At 38.0% G+C, this 22,306-nt stretch overlaps 2 protein-coding genes across 4 annotated transcripts; one reads left to right on the forward strand and one right to left on the reverse strand.

Moving 5' to 3' along the window:
• Positions 1-216: 216 nt before the first annotated feature.
• LOC144215573 (ras GTPase-activating-like protein IQGAP2) lies at positions 217-21,954 on the reverse strand. Of its 3 annotated transcripts, none has more exons than XM_077744606.1 (38): positions 21,412-21,954; positions 18,987-19,086; positions 15,807-15,963; positions 15,620-15,697; positions 15,048-15,124; positions 13,897-13,964; positions 13,630-13,743; positions 13,331-13,509; positions 12,392-12,479; positions 12,144-12,307; positions 11,863-11,950; positions 11,616-11,779; positions 11,324-11,484; positions 11,086-11,210; positions 10,795-10,958; positions 7,558-7,648; positions 7,259-7,426; positions 7,050-7,189; positions 6,811-6,981; positions 6,639-6,722; positions 6,480-6,551; positions 6,323-6,392; positions 5,944-6,152; positions 5,628-5,780; positions 5,366-5,529; positions 5,058-5,282; positions 4,504-4,644; positions 4,078-4,162; positions 3,718-3,950; positions 3,375-3,507; positions 3,169-3,271; positions 2,942-3,083; positions 1,818-1,905; positions 1,522-1,734; positions 1,288-1,448; positions 1,061-1,198; positions 709-817; positions 217-630 (listed from the first exon to the last, which is right to left on the reverse strand). In XM_077744606.1, exons 1-38 carry the CDS (start codon positions 21,452-21,454, stop codon positions 517-519), a joined length of 4,977 nt encoding a protein of 1,658 aa, XP_077600732.1. In that variant the 5' UTR covers positions 21,455-21,954; the 3' UTR covers positions 217-516. The 3 variants fall into 3 exon arrangements, with proteins under 3 accessions (XP_077600732.1, XP_077600730.1, XP_077600731.1); XM_077744605.1 differs by having other exon boundaries at positions 218-630; positions 7,050-7,192; positions 21,412-21,953; XM_077744604.1 differs by having other exon boundaries at positions 7,050-7,426.
• LOC144215574 (proteinase-activated receptor 3-like) lies at positions 8,609-13,308 on the forward strand. Its single transcript, XM_077744607.1, has 2 exons — positions 8,609-8,841; positions 9,104-13,308. The coding sequence occupies exons 1-2, from the start codon at positions 8,757-8,759 to the stop codon at positions 10,159-10,161; spliced, it is 1,143 nt and encodes a 380-aa protein (XP_077600733.1). The 5' UTR covers positions 8,609-8,756; the 3' UTR covers positions 10,162-13,308.
• Positions 21,955-22,306: the final 352 nt, after the last annotated feature.

Below are 22,306 nucleotides of genomic sequence, written 5' to 3' on the forward strand. Positions count from 1 at the left end.
TGGTTATGATATAGTCCAGTTATTGTGCTGCAACACCCACCCCCGTTAGCTCCTCCCTTAGTAAGTTCTTCACTTGTATTTTTAGTTTTTTTTTCTTTTTTTAATCAATTCAATGTTTTTATTGTGAGCCCCCTTCATTAAAATAAAAAAATGTAGATTTGTAATACATTTTTATTTGTTACACAAAGTCAAAATCAATTTACACCAACAATGTGTATATATATATATACATATTAATTGCAACTTTTAAAATTTTTATTAATTAAAATATGATTTTGACACTTGATTAAAAAGGCACCAGTGAACTACAGCATTTGAACAAGCCCAGTGGGAGGTGGCCTTGATAATTCAGTGACCCTAAACAATAGTGTTTGTTTTATAAAGACATATCTTAATTACATTACATTATTTGGAGAAAGAATAGTTTTATGAGATGAACATTGTCTGGCATTCCTGATTGTAACCAATTGAGTTTTGTACCAAGGCACAAACCATTTTCAGCTTCTAGATTTCCTTTCATTTTCCATAGAATTTTTTATTTAGGAGGAAGATGAGCAAGTTCACGTTCACTTTAGCTTTGTCGAACATCTTCATGACAGCCACACCTTCATATTGAAGTTGTAGAAGGTCCTGGACGCAAATACCGGACAGAAATGAATGCAACCGCAATAAGATTGTGTATCGTATAAATGAATTAGTATTATTTACCTGGAAATGAAGCTGAACTTTTTCCATTTCGACTCCCATTAACCTAGCTTTTATCTCAAAGTCCCCTACTTCCTCACATGGTGAAATTTCAAATAGGACATTTTTGAATCTGAAAAACAAGAAAAAAACAGCACAGGATGGGTGTTAAAAAAAAGCAAAATAATTCTGCCATTTATGTATTTATGCCATTTAAACACTCCAAATATAAGCATACGGTCAATTGGCCATCAAGTACAAAAAGAGAATTTATTCTCCTGCCTGTTACTTGACATCGAATACTTTTTAAAAAATTCCAAATTGGTGAATGGACCAGGGCGCATTCGTTCCCGAATTATTACACAGCTTGACTTACTGATTAGTTTGAAGTCCTTCAATCTCTAGAATGACTCCTTTCTCATGTAACCTCGCTCCGGTGTACTTCAAAGATTTCGACTTTTTGCTGCCTTTTAAATCCCCTTTGGTTTCCAATTTGATGGACCTGCGTGAATTCCTACAAACACAAAACATCGTTAGAACGTGATGAGTGAAACCACAAACAAGCCATGCACACTTAGCATCATTCATGACTTGCACCCTCACTTGCGATTGAGGTTGTCGAGGCATGTCTTTATGTAGGTGTCGTAATAGTCCATCTGCTCCTTGTAGAAGGACATTTTAGAATTGAGAGCCGACAGCGTGTGCTGTAGCTTCACGAGCTCTGCCTTCCTCCTTTGTCTGTACCGTCTTTGGTAGCGAATATCCTACAATCAGGTGGACAAGTTAAGAACACTTGATAGGTTTTCATACACCAGTCCGAGAGTGCTGCTTAAACACCTTAGCAATGTCATTGATGATGTCCTGGTATTTGTTTGTGGCAGATACAAAGTTAGCCTGCTCCAAGTTCCGAAGATTCCTCAGGATCTTCCTCTTCTTCTGCTCCAGAGGGAGCTGACTGTCTTCCAGTAGTGCGGGGCTGCTCTTGAGATCATCTGGGGTCTGGGCGTCCTGAACCGCCCGTCGCATTGCTATCTTTGCATGCTCCGTCTCCTGCGGGGATAAAACAACAATGATTAGTATGACAAAAAATTGTAGATGAAGAAATACAGTGGCACAAAAGCTAAAATTGTCACCTGTAGCACTGAGGCTGGGGTTTCTAAAATTTCAAGCAACGTTTCTCCTGGTTGAATACGAATCACATCGACGACAAGTTTCTTTGTCCTAAAAACACAAATAAGCACAATATATCATACTTTTCTTCACAAGCTTTCTTTATTTGTTTGAGTGTTGCTCCTGACATCAAATTATGATATTTACCAAAAGGAGGTGACATTACAATTTGAATGCTTTTATCGTCATTATACAAGTATAATGAGATGTAAAGCTTTCACCGAATAGTGCACAAATCAATAAATACTTTCACATATATGTTTTTCTATTTTCTTTAATAATGTTTCCTATTAGTGTATTAAATAGGCCAATGGTAGGCATCTTATGAATAAAAATTTAGTCTTTTTTCCTCCATTTATACAATGTTCTTAGCATTATAGGATAGTGATAAACTAAATGTTTCATGTTTAATTGAATACATCATGCAACATCCCTTGGTCCATTGGATCACAAAAAAAAAGAGGTTTTGGGAAATTGGGATCAACAATTCCACATGGAGGTCATAGAGTGTTAGGTCATAACTATAAAAGGTTAAGATGAAATCATTTTTTCTATTGCAGCTCGTTACAAGAAATAAAAGGATACATGTTTATAGGGAAGATAGCCACAGCTGGCAAGCTTCTTCCTGTTTGTACGGGAAATTATGTGCAGGAAAGGCAAGAGTTGAGTCACCAGGCGATAGGGGGGAGTGGATGATACAAAAAAAAAAAAACTATGTAGTGAAACTGATGAGTATTTCATAGACTATCTGTTTCCCTCCATTGGTAAAAAGTTATTACTGCAGCAAGGCAGTGTTTCACCATTTTAGAGTTGCCGCATTCAACTAAAAACACAGTCTCATAACATGTTTTCAGCTCAACAAATTGGTGAGTTAAAAGGTGATTGTTTCCTTTTTGTGGGTAGCCTTGGAAGGACAAGAAGCAGGAATCCTTAATGGTGACCCTATTCACATTTTGATGCATTATAATATTTTTGCAAGGCTTCTGACCGATAACTTTAAATTAGGAGATCCTTCATATCCTGCAAAATCTATTTGCAGACCATGACTGAAAAACTAAAACGGAGATTTTGAAAAAGCTCAACTCACTTTGTCATGAGAGTCTTCAAGTCTTTGTCATCCCCCTCGAGTAACTCAAACTTGCTGGTCAGAATGAGGGAGATCTCAGTTTTGGCCTGCTGGTTTAGAACAGCTTCCTTGTTTGTGTCATTGCTATGAACCACTCCTTCACCTTATTTTGACCAAAAAATGGAAAGGTTGGTCATTGTCTTCGTTTTGAAGTGATACTGAGCATCCAAGTATTAACGTAATTGTACCAAGTAGCGTCTCAACATCGAGGACATCTCCCAGGTCCTGCAGGAGCTCGTGCAACAGGTCGTTTGGTTCTGGCGAGATGGCTTCCAGATGTTCCAAAAGCAGCTGCATTGATACATTTGATTGTGGTAAGAAGATAGAGTAAAACACCTACAAACATTAAATGCAAAAGTTTTTCAATGAATACCTCTTGATTCAGCATACTTACCGAGTGTGTATTGATTATTTCCTCAATAGAAATATAGATGATGGGCTTACTAAGTGTTACCAGATCGGAGTATTCATCAATATTAAATTTCTCCTCTGGTTCAGGGACATCACAGGCAGACTGGAAAAACAGGCTAGACAGAGTTCAGTAAAGAATTATAAGTTTTTGAATGCAAAATTTGTGTTCCAAATTTGTTAACTTGAACAATATGTTTTAATGTTTCTTTTGCAGGGAAATATGCCCAATTGAAGGGAAAATAAAAACAAATTCTAATGAATTTAATTGCATCCAATCCATTTGAACAGGCAGTGAATTAAAGAATGTTCAATTTGTTCATTCTCACCGAAACTTTTCATATGTCTGCGATATAAAATCGTTCAATGGCGTCATGTGTGCGTTCTCGCCCTCAAACAACTTGTTAGCAGCAGCGTGCTGTAGCATCTTTGCGACAGATCCCAGGTTGCGACGCTGGTCAACATGAAGTTGGCCTCCAGCTGATAGATCAATGATGTCAAATCCATCAGGAGCTACGATGGCAGGATTCATGTAGCGATAGTACAGCAGATTTCCTACAACCTGCAATAGAAAAGGGATTTTGTCAAATACACTATTCCTGGAGAAAGCACAGAAGTCATATTGAGATGATTGTGACAACAGAACTGTTTTCCAACAAATAATAAACCACAGAACTGAAGACTTATACCTTAAATAGTTCATCTTCTGATGCATCTGGAAACTTTTCGTGGAGGCAGTTCTTCAGGACTTTCGCTACATATCTCATGCCATAACTGCATGCAAATCAAAAAGGCAAAAGTACTCAAAATTGTTGACATGCATCCATCTGAATGCATCCATGTGAAGAAAATGACGACTAAGGCCAATCATAAATCTTGAAAATTTGGAGAAAATAGTGACAGCTCTTAATCTTTCCACATTATAAAAAAGGGCTATGTAGTTCTGCCAGAGTCCCTATAAATCATCAGCACCATCTGGTGGCACACTTAGGCCTCTATAAAAACTACAAGTCTTCATACTGTACAATATTTTGCTTGGGAGAGATTTTGAAGAGCTGGCCCAAACTTTCAACTAAGAAATATGATACACATTTACACCAGGTCGCAAAACTTACGGAATGTTATCCAGGGACGACACAATAGAGCTGAGGACTTTATCTGTTGCAGAGCGAAGTGCAATACTGGATGCTTCAAGCCTGTTCCGAACTTCCTCATGTGACATGGCCTGCTCGGGGGTCACTTCATAGGGCAATTTGCTGAGGAACCATAAAAAAAATAAAAATAGAAAGTCAGGAGTCACCAAATTATCAAACCAAATTATAAAGCACACCATTAATGAGTGACTATCATCTCACACAGGGTGCACCTAATTATAAGACGCTTTAGTGAATCAATGTACTTAATTTGTTCATTGCTTTGTAACGTTGATATGATTGTTTTTCATAGAAATATATTTCTTATGTAGTTCTTTGACGAATACTCATGTTGACCACTTTACTGGAGGAGTCAAGTAACAAGATCATTAAGCACCACTACAATTCTAAAATAGAATAAATGGCATAGTATATAGTATATAGTGGTATGGTATAGTGTAATGAATGTTCATCTAATGTGTTCACTGAGATCTGTTAAAAAGTAAATCATTCCCATAACAATAGTCCTTTCTTACCTAACTTCTCCAGTGGCTGTTTCTAGCTGGTTGACCCAGGATTTGTAAACATCGACGGGGTTGGTATTGATGCCAAGATTTTTATCCTCAATGATATCTTTGACCACTGGAGAGAGCAATTGTCGTAAAGTGTTGTGGCCCCTCGCTCCTCGGTTGAAGCTCACCACCATCTTGACGACTGTGGGATTCCCGGTTACAATATCTTGAATTTGGTCGACCTTAGACCTGAGTCACATGAAGTAGAGTTTGCAGAAGATCAGAAAAAGAAAAAAAAAACACTTCAATCTTCACAGGGAGACAAGAGTTACCTGATCTCTTCCTCTAGAGCAGTTTTGAACAGTTTGAGCAGCAGATATTCCTCTCGCTGGTTGGATGCATAATTGTACAAGGTAAATATCACAGTGTCCATAAATTTTGTTGACTTGTTTTGGGGCATTTGGAAGATGAGCTTAGCCAAGTAGGATGGGTTAGTCTGCAAAAAGAAAATCGTTTTTTGCCATGTTTTGAGGTTTTAATAGAATACACAATGATGAGGTTTTAATAGAGTAGTACGCTAAACAATTGTTGTACCTGCAGTAAATAAAAGAGATGTTGGTAGGCCTCTAGTTTTTTCCGTTTTCCTTTATTTAGTCCCTTTATTCCTAGTTTGTCTACTATGGCCAGGTCATCTTTGTTCGTATCATTTTTCATGTTCTTCATTGTCTTATTATGTGATACAACATCCTTTTGGGGAGAAAGAAAAATGCTCTTGTCAAATACACAATTTCTGCCATACACATTTCAGGCAATCAATTGATTGACTGGAATAGTTATCTTGTAAAAGATTTTGCCTCTTGTCACAGACACATTTCCTCAACTTGCACACACACAAGAAAGATTTGGCAACCTGCAGAGTAATCCTGTTCTTGACCAGCAACCCAATCTTGATATCCATCATATTCAAATCTTGTTCCATCTGCTGATTTGAGCGTATTTTTGTGACCACTTCTTCCTTGATCTGCGTCACTTCCTGCTCTTCCTGCAGATCCAAAGCACTTTGTTCCAGTAAGTGGACAAACTTGCGCACTACTGATAAGGGAGGGTCCTTTGCGCAGGCTGCGTCATTGCACATAAAGGGTTAAAAGAGAAACTAATCAAATCTAGATGACCTAATACATTTAATACAAATGTCAACATAAATGAGCAGACAAGTGATCAAATACTTGACCTCATTTTTGTGCACTTAACTCAAACATCCATTACATAACTGAACTAGGTGGACTTACTCAGAGTTCTGTAATTGCCTCTTGCTTTATTGGCCTTCACGAAAGCCTGGATCGTTACAATGTCCTTCTCCTATGAAAAAGAATAATCAGTAAGACATGTTCAGCATACCACAAAAAAAATTATAGGAATAAATTAATTTAGTCAAGCGTTACTCACGTGATTTTTAAAGTATTGCAATCGTTCATTGTAGTTACGTTTGGCCTTCCACATTTTAACCATGGACTGAATCTGAAAGTAATGATAAATAATCTCTCCAAATGAATATTTTTAAAAATATTAATGGATATATTTAAAAATAGAAAAATAACAATTTACCTTAACAACTGAGCTAACATTTTTATGAAGCACTTTTATTCTATCCCTGTATATTTTTCTTTGTTTGTAACCCTTCCAAAAGGCCTGTATATTAAAAAGAAAAAAAGGGCAGTTATACCTACACATCCAAAAATGAATTGCAAAAAAAAAAAGCAATGCCTTTTAGTACAACCTGCAGCCTGATGACATGTGGTTCTTGTTGACGCATATACTCCATTCTCTGAGTGTGCCTTTGCCTCACCAGAAAACCTCGTATCCTCGCCTGCAGCAGTGTCACCAAGGACTCGTTGGCCAACCACAACTGTTCCCGATTATATCGTTCCGTGACACCACTGACTGCAATCTAAACGGGATAAACAACCCTTTATATATCAATCACATCGGGGCCTAGGTAGGAGGGGAGCAGAGTACCTGAATCTTCTCTTTATTGAGGTGCCGACTGTTATTTTTAAAGTTTTCGGGCTCCTCCCAGGTACTGTCTCCTGTCTCCAGATTATAGTAGTAGGAATATCTTTCATTGATGCAGTGTTTCACCCACAAACTCTCAGCGGCTTCTAAGAGTAAGGGTATAGATTTTGCAAAATGTATTTCTTCCCCATTGCATTCATGAGTTGACCTACCTTCAGGTATCATCTTTCTTTGTGCTTGTGCAAGTTCAACCTGGTAGATATCAGCACATTCAGCATGTATGTCTTTCAAGCCCGCATTTGTTGATTGTAGAGCCTGCAACGTCTTCTGGGAGTCACCCTGTGCCACCAAATCGTTGATGTCAGCTATAGCTTCAGCCACTGTCCAAACAAAGAAGAAATGAGCCAATTAATTTTCAAATTTCCCACAACATTGTTCAAAGAAAAAAACTTGTATGGCCTATAAATGAAAGGGCTGCACTTTATTTATGAATGAAACTTTAAGCACTCACTTGTGATAGCATCTTCTGTGTTTTGGTTGGCTGTATGTATAGCCTCTTGAATTTGGTCCAGCCACAGTAAAGCAGACTCATCTCCAGACGTCTGTTTTCAGACAAATAGCATTGCCACATTGTCAGTCATGTACAGTCAAGGTAAGAGCAAAAACTATTATTATTGTTGCCATTGATTAGGATAGAGGATGCAGGACTACTCTAAAAATGAACCGTTCTTATAATGACAAGACTGCTGTTGTAAATGCTTTTCAGTTATCAGATAAATGAACTGATTTGTTGCCACTGATTGTGATAAACAACCAATTTCATTTCACTTATATTTCTGTAAATCGCAGTATTTAAGTCAGATTGATGGCAGGAATTATGAATTGCTTAAAGCATGATCAATTCAGTTTGCATCATGTGATTATTTATCCACTTAACAACAATACAGATTAATTCAGGATGTTTATACTGCAGTTAGAATAAACTTCACCTATAAGAGGTAAAAAGGAGAAAGTTTGATGTATCTCCTACTCGATGACCCTGTATGTAAACCTTAAAAACAGGAAGAACGCTTATTCCGCCTAACATTTGAGGCTAATTTTAGACAACCCTGGCGAAGGTTAAAGCAAATCCTGACCAGCGGACTAACAGGAAGGAAGTTGTCAGCCCGTTCCTCTAAAAATTCCCTCCCAATTCTTCTAGCCAAACTGGTTATACGACAGTTTATTAGACTGTCAATAGAACATTATCAAAACTAAAATCCCCACAATATTCATGAATGTTCATATTAGAACCAGAAAAACTGGAAATGTACTGGTATGCAGATTAATAGGGGAAGAACCATTTCTTGAAACACAATATTCAGTGGTAACATTATATCGCTTAATTGGGTTTTTACAAAATACATCCACATGTACTGAGAATGTAATGACTATTTGGATATCACAGCTTATGATGAACCATGAACTTGTATCCTCCCATCCCAGTGAGTCAAGGGGAAATTACTGACGCAGGCAACTGGGAATTTTGTTTTCAAGGCTAGACAGGAAACGTGCATGCAGAACTGAATAAACAGCCAAGCTTTCCCTGTATTCCATGAGGTGGCCAATCGAGTACACACCGCTGGCAGTCGCAGGACAAGAACGATGCCAATAATTCGACTTTATCGGTGGATACCAGCGATACATAAAGAAATAGCGAAAAAATATTAAATGTGTCTATATCTGGCAGGCATGGCAGGCATTTTAACTGGAGTTATCATTTGTCTCATGACAATGCAGACAATCCAAATTGATGGTAAGTGATTTGATTCACTTTTTGTATTCATATTCATTTAATAATCGTAAAATATTTAGCATTTTAATCGAAACCAATAATAGAGGGCAATTGTAAACATTTAACTTTGTATATATGTAGATGTTGTTTGTTTATGATAAACTAAATACGGCAATTGTGTATCCTAAATTGAATAGAAACTTTGCTGAATCTTTGTCTTTATTGCCTGGGAACTGTTTTCTAGAGCTTTTTGTTAACACTGTCATGTTTCCGCCCCATATAGGGAATAGAAACCTGACTACAAACGGTACACAATCTGAAGTCTTTCCAAAATCTTTCAAGGGCAAGAAGTATCAACACAATCTGACAAAGCAGCGGTCAGCCAGTTTCTATCCTAGTGGAGTGCCATGGCTGGAAGTGGACCCAAACGATGCTGCCACAGCCTACACCACAGGGGTCTTAAGCACCTGGATCCTTCCATTATCCTACATCTTAGCCATGATTGTGGGTATCCCTTCTAATGCCTACATTCTGGCCTTCCTAAGATTGAGACTCCGAGCCAAGTCCTTGTCCACAGTTGTGCTTTATTTAAACTTGGCCTTGTCAGACTTGCTGCTCCTGCTTTCCCTGGCATTACGCGTTCACTACCATTTCAGTGGAAACAACTGGGTGTTTGGGGAACTCTCCTGCCGGCTGATGACCGCCTTGTTTTACGGAAACGTCTACTGCTCAGCGCAGACTATAGCCTGCCTCAGCCTGAAGCGCTACCTGGCAGTGGTTAAGCCTTTCTTGTATAAAAGGATGGCCAAGACGACTCTGGCGGTGTGGGCATGCTTCACCGTCTGGTTCCTATTCGGGGCGGCTATTATACCCGAGTTACTTGTCAGGCAAAGTTACTGGCTTGCTGAGCTGGGGGTCACCACTTGTCACGACGTGCTTCCCCTTGAAGAAAAACCCCACTCACTGTTGGTGCCATATAGACTAATGCTGGTTTGTCTGGGCTTTGTAGTCCCATTTCTACTTTCCATCTATGCACACGTGTCAGTGGTATACCACCTTGGAAAATCCGGGTGTAATTGGAGACCTTTTATAAAGATCAGTACTTTGGTTTTTGTCATCTTTGTGCTGTGTTTTTTGCCCAGCGGGATCCTGCATGTTGCACACTATGCCCGCCTTTTTTCCAATGGGGATGACAAACTTTACGGATACTACAGATTTGCTGTATGTCTCTGCTGCTTCCACAGTTGTTTGGATCCTTTCCTGTGTTTGCTTATTTCAAAATCGGCTGCAACAGAGATACAATTCATCTCCGTCCGCAAAATCCCAGAGGTCGGCTGTTAAGACGTGCGACTGAATGTGTACACAGAAAAGGCATGGCCTTACAAGACCATTGTTAGGGCACAGCAATCTCGGAAACACCTGACATTGGAAAATAAACATGGTAGGCTACAGTCTACACGGCATTGGAACAGGAATTTGCTGCAATACTGTTGACAATGTGAAAATAAATGGTGTTTACTTAAAGAGCAGAAATATTTCATCGTTGAAAGCATACAAAATAAAAATGCTTCACAGCTTTAAAGATTCCAAAAGGAGTAATAAAATTGAAAGGAAATTTTGTATTGTGGAAACAAAATTAGTTTGTGTTAGGTTTTGTTCATTACTAGAAATTCTTTATGTTAACTGTAATTTATGAAAAAAAGAAACATGTATTTTTTCATGTGTGCTCACAATAGAATGTAATTGCGTAATTTCAAAACACAGGAAGTACATTTTTCTCTAAAACTCCCTTTTGTCAAAAAATGTCTAAACAAAAGGGATGAGGTTTAATTTTGTCAGGTTGAGAATTGAAGTACCGCTGTCAAATCTCACTTGTTCCAAATTAATTGTGCAATGCAAATAACTGGGGTGGGAAAATAACTTTGCTCTGCATGCAGCGTGGGTATACATGTACTAATATGATTTTCATATTACCTGACACAGTAGTTGTTTAGTATAGCGCAAGACCTCATGGTAATGTTTGGCTGTGGCTGGATTCACCCCCGTCAACTTGGCAGTGGGGAGGAGCAGGGCTGCAAGTGTCTGCTGATGTTCACCAGAGATCAATGCCTCATTAATCTCTGCTATTGCTATAATTCCTGGAATAAGGAGGAAAATGTGTAAACATGGGAAATTACTTCATGTAGATAAACTGAATTTGCAGCAAACTACAATGTACGAATTGTTTAAAAAAAAAAAGAACTGAAACTTGTCTGACGTTCTTACGTTCATGCTCTTCAAGGACCTGAATGTTGACGGAGTCAATACTCTTTTGAACATCATTCCAAGTAAGAAACTCTTGGCCATTAGTAAGAGACTCATTTCGCAGTTTGATTAGGGTTTCTGCATACCTGAGGAAAAGGCCCATTTGGTATTAGAAGACTTTTAACTTAATAGGACCTGCTATGCTGTGATTTATTGGAAGAAGGGAAGTCAGTTTTACTGTCTTTCACATTTGATATACCCGTTAAGGTTGTCTTGATCCATATTTGTAAAACCCAAAGGCGAATCTGTTAGTTGCTCGATCACAGCCTGGGGATCTTTTGTGTCCAGAACCTCGTTGAGCACAGCTACAGCTGACAGCATTTCCACTGCCACACATAGTTCCTCGTGGCTCAGGTCAGACTAAATGCAGATAGATGTTTGCAATGAAGCATATGTCTTGAAATTTGACCACATTAACCCATAGGGGGGATAAAAAGAATGAATGTGTCAGTGAATCTTCATATGATCTAAAATGCTGATGCCAAGCGTACCCTCCCTCCTTGTAGTTGCAAACTAAAAAGCTCATTCTGGTAGAGATTAGCAGCTGTTGGGTAAACAAGTGGCAGTTGAGCCTCAGGGTCAGCGAGCTCCTCAAAAGTCTCCAGCGCGTCACCAAGACGAATAGCTGTATTGATTGCTGAAACTGCCTCAAGTTCTGAATGGGAAAACAATCGTATTAAACTCTCAAGTGAGTGGACAGACTTCAGAAAAAGATAACAGGCTATGTTGGTTGCTTACTTCTTCTTTCAGCCTCTGCAAACTCATTGCAAGAGCTAACAACTCCCTGAATCTCATCCTTTTCCGTAAGAACGCCCTTATCTTCATCCTATAGTAAAGAGGGTGGAATCGGTGGATTAATACCAATATGTCCATTTCTGGAGCTCAAATGTTAGGGAAAATGTGAGTGGAGCTTTTGTTTGAACTGAAACTATTTGTTAGGGGATGAAACCAACAACACAAACAAGGATCACTAACAGGTTGCATAATGGGTTGCCAACACAGACTCAAAATGAGGGTACCTTGCATTTATGCTGGCAATATGTGGTAAAATGTTGCAGGTAGCAGTCATGATTTACATTCTCCACTCCACGCAACGCCAGCGCCGGAAGATTTAGTGCAGCCAAAAGAGATGCTGCATCTTGGGCACAGACTGCATGATTTACCTGTTTTACTCCTGCTTGAACTGGGACAGAAAAACAGACATACTTTTAATGCTAAAAAAAGGTTTAACATCCAAAATCTGGTGATATAGGAGTATGTTCCTTACTGTTTGCAAAGTCGATACAACTTTGGATCTCCTGCTGTGTCAGCAACTCCTCATAAACATCTCTTTCCTCCGTACTAAGGGTGGAATACTAGGAAAAGGACAAGAAATGTCATTTTTCATATAGATCAGCTTGGAATTTTTATTTCATCACATTTCAAGTGGATCCCCTTGTATTTGGTTTGCCAAAGGCAATGAAACCAAATGAGAAATAAGTTGCTTTGCAGTGCAAGTGTTAATGTTTGGTGAAGTACGGCTGACACTGCAGCAGCTGGAATGTGCTGGCAGTGCTTATGGAGTGAGTCAGTGAAGGCAACCATTTTCTGGGCCACTATAGTTGATTGTATCAGACACTGAAATTGGAACCATCTGTTTAGACAACAACTTGAAAGTGACGATGATGTATTCCAAAATGCTATCCAAATCAAGTGAGTAATATTTGGATATTAAGAATGAGCAAACCATAATAGAGACAAAGGGGTTTATATCAGGGTATGTTACAAACCGTTGTCAACTAGAGGGCATCTGAAGCCCTATTTTGTGATTAAGAGATGTACAAATAAACTTGCAACTTTCACTGTTGTTTTATCAATTAAATGGAAAACAGAGACAAAAAGGTGAAAGCCAATATATTCCTGAAATGGATAAAAACAACCCTGGCAATGTGTGGATGTACTTTTTCCTCTGCATCTTAATATGAACAACTATCAACTATCATTTTCTACATCTCACTGCATTATGCATTAATGCTTATGAAAATCATTACATTTGGTATTTATGATTTTTTTGTAATATCAATTATGGTTTTAAAAAAAGTATTGTTTAGTTTTGGAGGACAGAAAATAGAAAAAATGCAATAACTTTGTATATTATAATTGGGTGAATATCTGTGAAAATACATCCAGTCGATAAATACATTAAAAAATGAGAAATCATTCTTACACTACTTGAGGATGTGTCTTGTTTCCGGCTCTTGGCCTGGGTCAACATGTCCTGATAGCATTGCGCCAGAGCTTCCTGGGTGTTCCTCAGCATTGCGTTTGGATTCCTGAGGGCTGCCATCGTTGCAGGTTCCTGACCCCTGTCAACTGCCTCATTGATGGCAAACACAGCCGCGTGCACTGAAGGCAAGAGCAGTACATTTCAGTGTTTGAATAAAAGATTGTGCTACTAGAACAGTACTAAAAATCTCAACCTTTTGAAACTTAACTTATACATCTACCTTCTACAGTAGGACTTACATGCTGCTTCATCCACTGATAGCTCATTGGCTAGGATTCCTCCAATCTTACTGAAAGCTGGCATTTGAATACCATATTTGTCCAGCTCACTCCTCATGTTACTAATTTCTTCCTCTGTAAAAAAGACAGATGGATCCAAAATGAATGAGAACAGTGCAAAATTATAATAAAATTTAAAACAAAAAAAGACAGGATGAATGTCAACATTCAGGGGAGGAAAAACAAGCAAAGCAAAACTAAAATGTAACAATTGTAGTCATTTTGTACCTGTAAAAGCCACCTTCCCCAATAGGTCCTGGATTTGTGGTGCAATGCCGAGTTTGTACAAGTACAAGCTGAAACAAACAATAGGGTTGCAAGATTAGGACTAAAACTTTAGCGAGCGCCAAAAGCTTATAACAATGTTCAGCGACTAGCAGCAACAATTAATTCGCTGAAAGATTTGTATATTTTTCCTTCTTAAAAGAGATTATTTCTGTCTATTTTGTTTTCATTCCCACCAATAACGGGCAAACACCACAGGGAGGTAGTATTGACTTAGATTCAAGAAATGCTATGCAGCCATCCACTCAGCTTGTTCTCCAGTCGAATGGTCAATTAATTCCCCAGGTAGGCGAGTGGAAACTTCATCAAACTTTAATTGTTTTTTTGTCGGTACCTGATATGTCATGATGAATTATAGATACTTAAAGTTGGTCTAACATTAGAGAGAGCAACAAGAATAGCAGCCCAAGGCCGACCGATTTTCTGTACTTTGGTCAGAGTGTGTGCAAACATGAACTGGCCTCTGCCCTTACCACATGGACACCGTTTCATCTGTATACACAAACACAGAAACAGCTGAAACGCATTAATGAGTGGGGGGCTTTTGACACAATCAGCTGATCAATAGCCTGGAGCAACCGGTTTTAAAAGATGAGTCAATCTTTTTGCATTTCCTTTCGCAATAAATCGATTCTCTGACATCATCTAATCATTTTTAAGCAACTTCTGTCCAAACTACTTTATTTTTTTGTTATATGACATTTTTCAATCACACTTGTATGTACACAGAACATCTGCTGTGTTGACTCCATGAGAGCACAATTGAGCACAGGGAAGCAATGCGGCCTTGTGGGACTCCTGCTGGAGTTGCAGGAAGGAAGAAGTCAAGTGTGCGTGAATTGGGAAGGAAAGCAATTCTCAAAGGGCTTGACAGAAAACTACAATAGAGAAAAAAAATCCAAGCAATTTACGGAATGTCTCCTGAAATGTATCTTGTTGTCAGGCAGATGAAATTTCAGTTAGACAAAATTTTAGACTAATTTATGGAAAATTAATCTAACTTCTTATGTTAAAACATGAGTGGTTCTCTGGTGCCAACACAACATATGTGAAATTAAATTTTAAATTGTCAAATAATTAATAATAAACTTTACCTGAGTGCATGTATGCAGTATACCACTTTGGGCATATTTTTACGGTCATACACATCTGTTGTTTCCGGGTAGAATATCTGAAGGGAAAAAGAAAACAAAACTATTTATACAAATGTTTCAATTATCTGCTCTAACCAATCACAGGGGCAAATGCTCAGAAATATTATTCATTAATTGTTTAGCTTTATGCTACTAAATGCCAAAGTTATCAAATATGGGTCATTTGGTCATTGGTCATCTACGTCACTGATCTTTTATGCAAATAATGTCATGTCAAAGGAGCTCAGTCAAAGCATTGGTACACATTATATGATTATTTCTGCAGGAAAAATGATTTAAAAAAAGACTAAAAAGACTCAGTTGTAGTTGCTTGCTTTTGCATGTTTTTTATCAAATGTTGGCAGAAACTCGTAAAATACGTAAGCCTTATGACGTCAACGGCCATCATGTAACTGGTTGCAACAAATGTCTTTCCCCAAAGGTGTGGAATATAATGTCTGTCTTCTGAATATTCAGAATGAAAATATGTTTATAATAAAAGATAGCAACTGCTAAGCTGTGCACACCCTTACCTTTGGGAGTCCTACTGAACCCATGGCCCTGAGCCACTGAACTGTGTTGTCTGTGTGCCTGAAGTGCAGCCCGTTGGTCTGAATGGAGGAAAAATGCAGGAGGGTTAACACGTCCTTTGGAAAACAATCTTACCAATTTGGTATATAACATCAAAATAGGTTGGGGGAGGATGCAATGGAAACTTACTTTGTACCGAGCTTGATCTCTGTCATAGATCCGTTTTACTGACACCATCGTGGGTGCAAAGAAATTGGCAAGTTTGCCAAGGTAGACACCATTCCTCAGTCCCTCCTCCAGTTCTGTGGTGGTGGGGAGCTCTTCTTCCAGGCAGGCTTCCATCCACCTAACAAAACATTCAAACTGAAGTCAAAGCAATGTTTTAAATGCATCAGACCAAACTGTAACAAGAAAGGGGAGAAAAAAGCTTTAATACATCTGACAGAAAAAACAAAAATGTTTTAAAAATGCTTTAAACATGAAATCTCCTTCTAATCTGTTCACGAATAAATGAAGAGTACCAATTCTAGTGTCCTCCCCAAGCAGAACAAAATAAAGAATGTAAGAAGTAAGTAAGCGAGAACTTGAGATTTCCCTCCGGGTGGTCTAGTAATGAGGTGCTGTGGTGACCGCTGAGGGCCAAGCATCAAGAAAAGAAAAAGGGCTCCGTCATACTTTGGACTGGATCCCTCATAACTGAAAGGACAAATACTGAAGTAAAATATTTTTGAACTGTGTATAACCTGTGATGTGAACAGCAGCTATTCCTCGGGACCCAGCAGTATTTCTAGTAAATGATTAGCGGAGTTTTGAATTATGTTGGTTTGATATTTTGTTACACATTATCAAGGTGGCTTGGAGCAAGGCCAGATTTATAGTACCATCTACGCTAAAAATGTCAGACTGAACACCAAATTTGGATCAACAGTGCATGATTTTTAAACTAAAGTGGCGGCAGCAGTCACAAAGCTCAATGCTGATGACTACCGTAAAATGTCACTCATAAATAATATTAATGTGGACGGTTTCAATTCACCACCTTTTAATTTTTTCCTACAGTTCTATTTTCCCCCTGAGAGATATTTCTGAGGGAAAAAAATGGAACAAAGAGGAGTAAGGAATTCCAAAAAAAAACAAAATAAAAGAAAAAAACATCATTCAAATGCATATACTGAAATCAATTTAAGATTTTTTTTTTATTTAGCAGGAACACACTCAAAAAAAGGCATATCCTGCTTGTGGAACTCCATTTCCTGTATTTAGAACAATGTTGGAGGACAGACGAGTTTCATGTTTATAGTTATCTGAGCAGACCTTCCTGTCATTGTCACTATCCAACCAGGAGAAACCAAGCAACACCGCGCCACAAGCATCATCCTAAGAGCTACAAAACTTCACTTGATTATATTGCACTTTTCGTCACTATTTATCCATGAAATTTGAAACTTTGCTGGTGGAATGTCTGGAAAATATTCATTTGAAAAAGACGCACTGTAGGAGACAATCCAAAAGAGGATCAGTTTCAAATGAAAACATCTTGAAAACAATCGCTCTGCGCTTTAGTGAGAAACCCATGCATTAGTATTTTCCGCACTATAATGTGCAACTAAAAGACAGCAGTGCGCCTTATATGGATCAATATCGGCTAATCATTGTAAGAAATTCCAGTCTTCATCTACTACTATAGCTCTCTCTAGTGGATGTATAACCTAATCCCATACTACTACTACCACTACCACAATACTACTGCAGCTAATAATCTGGTGCATCATATATATCAAATAAATGAATATATTTTGAGGATTGGCCATTCATTGAAGGTGCGCCTCATAGTGCGGAAAATGCGCTTCTATAATGCGGTTTAGGAAGCATCGATGGGCAAATCAGATATTAACAGTGGGCAAAAAATAATAATAATAATCCTACAGCACACCAAACATGTCCTGAATTAGACAGTGAAATATGCTTAGACAAAGATAGACCAAAAGGGATAAATGATTTTGTTACCCTGTATTGACAAAAGGGATGCAGTAATATACACATCAATAATTTTATTGTCCTGTTAGTGTGATATACAGCCCATTTTTTGACATATGAACATTCTCAATTTTAACTGTGCAATTGGTGTGTGAATTCTGTAAATGTAATGATGAATGGCACTTTTTTGTTTTGGTTTTTGCAATACTATTTACAAACTGAACTGGATTTGAGTAAATTCAATCCTTGTTCAAAGAACACAGACTGTTGACCTCTGGCATAAAGACTAATCCCTTGCTCTTGCTGCTTCATTAGAAATCCTAATCCTAATCCAATTTGACACCGTTTCCAGAGTAGAGAAACTAGGTATTTATTTTCAAAAATAACAAGAGTAGCACAGGAAGTTAGAATGAAACGGTTTGAAGGAAGCAGCTGTTTGAGTCATGGAGCACTCAGCAAAGCAAGACAGCAAAGCAAAATACCCACAACATTTATCAACAAAACTAAAAGCAAAATGTATGCATTCATTATCTAAGAGTACAACATGGAAAATAATGGAAGCTAAATCACAGTGAAAGGTTCAACTGTGATAGGACAATAGGAGGTGCACAGTTTAGACTGTAGAATGTCCAGAATCAAGAATGGAACGTTTTGGGCATCTAAAGAAGAGACTTGAACGGAAGTGGTTTGTCTCTTGGCACGCATCACAAGAAATTGTTTCATTGTTGTATTGTAACTGAAAACGTTGTTACAATTATGCCATATTTTAATGTGGATGTATTTATGTTATAGACAAACAAAAGTTTGTGCTGAAAGATTTGCTGGTTAAAAATATTAAAAATAAGAGAATATAGTGACTGTTATGGAGCCAGCTGGCTCTACCAACCCAATGGCCCTTATCATTTATTTTTTTAGCGAGTTGGCAACCCTAATGAGAATGGAGTCTTTTTTCAAGCGGATTTTAGCTCAGCGTTTACAGTACTCAACAAGTAGGATTCACAAATAACTGATGCAAGTGTTATCCATTAGCAACTTCTTTACACCATATGGTGCAAATGTTCCGCAAGACGGATGATGAGTATAATGCGAATCACCACATGTATGTGACAGTCTGATGGCGATTCAGACAGGCATAAAATATAATTGGCAGGCGTTTTTTTTTTAGGGAATATTATAAAAGATGGACCATGGGCTTCCATCCTGACAACTTGTACTAGTAAAGTGGCACGTTTTTGTAAATTTGTTATATTACTCCTTTTTTTTCAGTTTGCAATACTCATAACTGAAAAAAGTAATCATTTCAGTTATGCGTTACGCCCAACTCTGGATACATGAGACCCGATGGTTTAAAAAAAAAAATGCTTTGCAGCGCTTCTGTTATTTTCATCTTACCGTTTGGCCTCTTCTAGGTGGCACAGGTACTCATAAGCAATGTTCTGCCGCCTTCTCTCATCCATCTCCTCCGCTGACCGTCTCTCATCATCCTGAATGGCTGCAAATTGAATGACAATACTGTAACTGCATATTGTTTTAACAATCAGCCCAGCTGATTATATACATATCATAGCGACACAAAATTAAAGCTCATGATATAACTTCCAGCTCATCATCAATGTAATAAACTTCATAATTCATCAGTCAATACTACTTATCAAATTTGCAAAAGTTTATTGTAGACTATATGCCAATGACAGCTAAAACTAGTGATTTTCAGTCTCTGTAAATCAAACCAGAAGCCAAACATGTTCTAACCCTAACCCTTAAAAACTAATGACAGCAACAGATCATCAAGTTATATTGTAAAGAAAGCATTTCTTGACTTTAACACAAAAACAAAGTGATACATCTTTTACGGTATACATTATATTTTGCATTATTTTTTCTATTTGAAAATATGGGTATAGGCAAAACACGGAGCATATTTAGATTGGATCAGAAGTCAAAAAGTCAGCATCGGGATTACTCAATGCATCTATCGCTGACAATGGCAGCCAATTAATGAATATAGCCAATACAAATTTGGACATGGATTAAAAAATGTGATTCGATTTTAGTAGTAGATTGCAAAGATGTACCAAATGTTTTCACAGGTCATTGCAAAGAATACTTCAATTTCAACGCAATGTAAAGTCGTACACCAAAAGTCTGCTGGCTGCTGCAAGACAAAGTGGTTAAACCAATTGACTTATTAGTCTAAAGTTAACCAATGTAATCCCAATACTCTTATGCCTCAATTCTGCAATTCAATTGCCCGGTTGGTAGCAGACATCAGTAAGGGCACCATTTCTGTTGAGGGGAAAGCTGTAGATTGAAGCTGAACAGTTTTTACACTGAATTGGCTTCATTTTAATAATAATCATTTATGCTTGTTGTGTGGGGATTTCAATTCAAGCACCATTGAGATGTGAATAAAATCAGTCCTTAAGTGGCACTCTGGAAATGAGACTGTTGTATGCATATACTGCCAAAGAGAGCGGAGTATTCTCTCAATGAATACTTTGGTCAAAAGGCAGGAGAAAAAAATCCACAATAGGTCCAAGTGATATACAACAAGCTCCCATGATTGAAAATAAATTATAACAGTCATACAGGAGAACAGTCGAAGGTTGCCAAATAAAGGCTTGAATTTTGACCTTAAGAAATATATATTTATTTAATAAATATTGATCCTTTTTAAAATGCTGATATTTTCAGAAGTTTCCCTAGGTCTTTTGAAACATGTCATGTTTATCTAAAACTTTGGTTAGGTGTCAAATTGTATGGCAGTGTGGTCATTTCACAATTTCGGGTTATTGACAAATGCAAACAGATTGCATGCACTCACTACTGCACGTGGACCAAATGTCCAAGTGAACGCTACTATATATACAAGACATGGTGACTAGTGTGAACACTTCCTGCACTTTTGTGCTGTTATATTTAACACACAGGATGAGGTTTTCTGCCTTTGTGTGCACATCATCATGGGACTTTAGTTATTGGCTCTATGGTGTTGACTCATGCTGTTTTTCAGCTGCAGTGCTCGATTCTCCAACAGTGCGGGAGAAATTGAGGAAAACATACCACGAGCATGTTGAATCTAATTGAAGATCAAGCAGATAAATTAATTCAATTAATGGAATAAATGTCATTAACTCTACCATTTGCATTACGACGTGTCCTACAAATTCACTCCAGGTAGAACATGCAAATTCAAACACTCCCAGTTAATATTTGGATTGCTAAGGGCTAACTTAGTGTAAAACTAACATTTGTGCTGTACTATCCCTGCAGACACAAGTCCTCATCATGCATGAATGCAAATCAGCATAGTCGTGATGACTCAATTGATTGTTCTTATCTTTAAAAAGTTACACTTTGCCCACTTTTCCCTGACTGCAAGAGCTGACTAGACACCGAAGCCTTGTGATTTGTTGATTTATTTTCACTGTACCAATACTCCAGCAGGGCAGTTACTGTGACGTTTAAACCATGAGAAAATACCATATGTTTTGAAATGGCTGATATACTAAATAAATAAGGTAGAAACAATCCAAATGTAGTCCAAAAGTTACCGATCGTGTATTTTGGAGTTTCAGACAGATATCAAAGAAACACAGTAACCTGTATACCTTCCATATTTTCATTAAAAAACGTCCCATCTGTTATTATATTTGGTATTTATTTATTTTTTTTAGCTGACACACCTACTACTGCAGGAGGCAGACGCCGATCAAACACCTGTTGCTCATCTAACCAACCGAAACTGTTTGCTTATCGATGTTTGTTGACAAAAAATGTTATAATAATAATAAGCAAAATGAAAAACACTACTTACTTCCATAACGTGGCTTCTGTAGAGACGTTTCTTCATGATACATTCTGCCTCGTTTCCTTAAGCGGTAGTCAACGCGTCTCAACCGCTAGTAACTTTTTTGGAATGGTAAACGCCCGATAAGGTGTGCCGATTTGTTAATAAACTTGATCTACGCAAACCGATGTATTTATTAAAAACAAAAATAACTAAGAAGAGGACCAAGTCTTCAGAATTCCCCCTTGTGATCAACAGTGCACATGGCGTGCGCCTATTTGATGTGACTCCTCAACAAACTGACTATGACGTAGGAAGTGACTTAAAAGGTTCATATTTATATGGACAAGACAGGCAAGGTAGTAACTCCTTTGCGTCATCTACTGGGCAAAATGTATCAATGTATTGCGTTTATATGGTAGTTCAATCATCTACTAGATGGCAGCCAGCTGGATGGAGCATAGTCGCCCTCTAATGTTCGAAAATTTCATCCATCTCTTCATTCAATTTCCTCACAAGGTTCGCGGGGGGTGCTGGAGCATATCACCGCTGACTTCAGGCACCAGGCCAATCCTCGCCAGTCACAAGGAGACAGACAACTAGAGTAAAGAGTAGAGACCAACATGTTGTTAATTTTGGAATGTGGAAGGAAACCGGAGTACCCGGAGAAAAACACAACCCTAGAAAACACAAACTCCACGCTGCAATGACCTACCTGGGATCAAACCCTCGACCTAAGAAATGTGAGGCAGACCCCTTGACTGTTGGGAATCCTATACATACCATGTCATACCTTGTACCTCATTTCCCACCAATAGTACTACATTGAAGCTCCAACTCCTATTTTAGGGGAAGAACTTTATGTAGATAAATTACTTCATTAAAAGAAAAGAAAAACAACCCATAATATCTATATGGACAT

This window comes from Stigmatopora nigra, chromosome 22, assembly GCF_051989575.1.
Source record: "Stigmatopora nigra isolate UIUO_SnigA chromosome 22, RoL_Snig_1.1, whole genome shotgun sequence".
Lineage (NCBI taxonomy): Eukaryota > Metazoa > Chordata > Actinopteri > Syngnathiformes > Syngnathidae > Stigmatopora > Stigmatopora nigra.

Excerpts from the sequence above, each read along its gene's own strand:
- LOC144215574 (XM_077744607.1), top strand. The coding sequence starts at position 8,757 with ATGTGTCTATATCTGGCAGGCATGGCAGGCATTTTAACTGGAGTTATC. Across the intron at positions 8,842-9,103 it reads GCAGACAATCCAAATTGATG|GGAATAGAAACCTGACTACA; the intron begins GTAAGTGATTTG and ends CGCCCCATATAG.
- LOC144215573 (XM_077744604.1), bottom strand. The coding sequence starts at position 21,454 with ATGTATCATGAAGAAACGTCTCTACAGAAGCCACGTTATGGAA. Across the intron at positions 12,480-13,330 it reads AAGACACATCCTCAAGTAGT|TATTCCACCCTTAGTACGGA; the intron begins GTAAGAATGATT and ends TCCTTTTCCTAG. Across the intron at positions 11,485-11,615 it reads TGCAACTACAAGGAGGGAGG|TCTGACCTGAGCCACGAGGA; the intron begins GTACGCTTGGCA and ends ATCTGCATTTAG.